This window comes from Sinocyclocheilus rhinocerous, unplaced genomic scaffold, assembly GCF_001515625.1.
Source record: "Sinocyclocheilus rhinocerous isolate Xijiao unplaced genomic scaffold, SAMN03320098_v1.1 scaffold9073, whole genome shotgun sequence".
NCBI classification, from domain to species: Eukaryota; Metazoa; Chordata; class Actinopteri; order Cypriniformes; family Cyprinidae; genus Sinocyclocheilus; species Sinocyclocheilus rhinocerous.
Window position 1 is genome coordinate 3,402 of NW_015632553.1, and position 2,355 is coordinate 5,756.

The 2,355-nt window shown below is 35.6% G+C and overlaps 1 protein-coding gene across 1 annotated transcript in view; it reads left to right on the forward strand.

The window, feature by feature from the left end:
- The first annotated feature begins 73 nt into the window (after positions 1–73).
- The window catches only part of LOC107742661 (microtubule-associated serine/threonine-protein kinase 1-like), an 8,453-nt gene continuing 6,171 nt past the window's right edge, over positions 74–2,355 (forward strand). The window contains exons 1-3 of the mRNA XM_016555712.1: positions 74–160; positions 1,147–1,356; positions 1,475–1,576. Coding sequence (XP_016411198.1) covers positions 125–160; positions 1,147–1,356; positions 1,475–1,576 — 348 coding nt within the window. The 5' untranslated portion in view covers positions 74–124. The remainder of the gene's footprint in view (positions 161–1,146; positions 1,357–1,474; positions 1,577–2,355) is intronic.

Here is a 2,355-nt window from a genome sequence, read left to right on the forward strand (position 1 = left end):
CTCACACACACACACACACACACACACAGATGTGTTAGTTGCAGTAGTTGTGTATAACTCTCTCTCTCTCTGTCATGTGTTCAGTCCGGGTCGCTCTCACTCCTGCTACGACAATGAGATCATTATGATGAATCATGTTTACAGGGAGCGTTTCCCTAAGGTAACACACACACACACACACACACACACACCACAGCATCTGTCTACCTGTTTCTCACACCTGTCCACCTTCACCAGTGTTCTGTGAGCACACAAACATGCTGAACAGAAGCTAGAATTATATTCATATAATTCATATAATAATTCATACAATTTCTAAATATTATAATTTCTATAATTGTCTTTGCCAACACTTACAATGAGGTTTCATTTGTTAACATTAGTTTGCTGTATTAGTTAACATGAACAATACTTATATTGCATTTATTATTCCTAGATAATGTTAAGTTACACACACACACACACACACACACAGAGAGAGGCTCTCACTGGTGTCTGGTGTCTGTCTCTCAGTTTGCTGTAAGACAAACACATTTATATGGTGAGAGTGGCATCAGGTTAACCGAGGACGGCTGGAGTTATCAACAGAGAAGAGATAAGAAATCAAAATAAAATTTTTCTAAAAAATGAAAACATCTTTTATAATCTTGCTTTACACAACTATATACTGAACATCAAATGTGTATATATTTAAAATATTAAAATACATTTTAATACATACTTATTATAATTCATAAGCATTTTGTAATAAATAAATAATCCAGAAATAATAATAATAATTGTAGATTTATTTATTTATTAGGAAATACTTAATAAAATTAATAAGAACTTCTAGAATAATTATTTATTTATATTAAATACATATTATTATAATTATTATCATAAATTTCTACAATATCTAAAATGCTCATTTTCTTCTTCTTCTTCTTATATTACTACCTAGAAATAATCTAGAAACACTACTACTACTGCTAATAATAATAATTGTAGATTATTTATTACAAAATGCTTTATAATAATAATAATAGTTATAATAATATTATTAGTAGTAGTTATAAAATACTCATTATTATTCTTCTTATTATTTCTAGAATATATATCTTTAGGTGTATCTTCGTAAGTAGTCTCTGTATTTGTTCCTGTCAGGCCACGGCGCAGATGGAGGGCAGGTTGTGTGATTTCATCCACTCGTATTGTCCCGAGAGCGTTCTGCCGCTGGCCGACGGAGTCCTGAGCTTCATTCACCACCAGATCATCGAGCTGTCCAGAGACTGCCTGACCAAATCTAAGGAGGGTCTCATCACGTCCGTCTACTTCTTTGAGCTGCAGGAGAACCTGGAGAAACTTCTGGACGATGTGAGTTCATCACATCAAGCCTGAGATCTCATGAAACCTGCCGAGGACGGTCTCTTTACTGTAATGTGCAGAAATAATGACATTGTTTCGCTTGTTTCTGTCTGTCTGTGTCTCTCAGGCTTATAAGCGGTCAGAGAGTTCAGAGTTGACCTTTGTCACTGAGTTGGTGAAGAAACTCCTCTTCATCATCTCTCGACCTGCTCGACTTTTGGAGTGTTTGGTGAGAAAATGCTTTCTTTTGCTTGTTCTTTCATCCATTCATCAGATAACATGATGCTCCAAACCCCTCTGGACACCAACAACACAAGGCTGACGCTTTCCAATTTTCACTCCAACTTCAGAAAAGTATTTTAAACTAGAATCACTGCAAAACACACAAAAGAGCGAGAGCAAGTTGAATCTGTGGCTGCATTAGCATTTAGATTGGGAGCTGTGAGCGTATTGCTGTTATCATTGACCTTCTGTGATTCACTGCCTGAAAAACTCATTTGGAAATGTTTCTGTGCTGCTCCAGGATTAAACCACATGAACCATTCATTATCTTCATTATCCAGAGATGCCCCCAAAATGAGCTTCTAGCAGAGTCCCGGAGAGTGTGTTCATGTACTCCTGGTACTCCTGCATGTTCAGTTTAATTCAGCTTTATTTTTGGACTGTCACAGAAACTGAACCCTAGAGCTGATCCTCAACCAAACAATAATGCCACCTGCACCCTGAATCCAACTGAACTTGCATTGCATTTATGACTTATTTCCAGTGTTGGGAAGGTTACTTTGGAAATGTAATAGGTTACAGATTACAAGTTACCATACTTAAAATGTAATAAGTAGTGTAACTTTTCAATTACTTTATTAAAGTAATGTAACTGATTACATTTGATTACTTTTCTAAATTTCTAATGTTTTCAACTGTTTATCATTTTCAAACATGTAAACCAGGCAGGGTTAACCTTACAGTAGTATTCAACGGATTACTGTCAGACTTTCGAAATCCTTCATC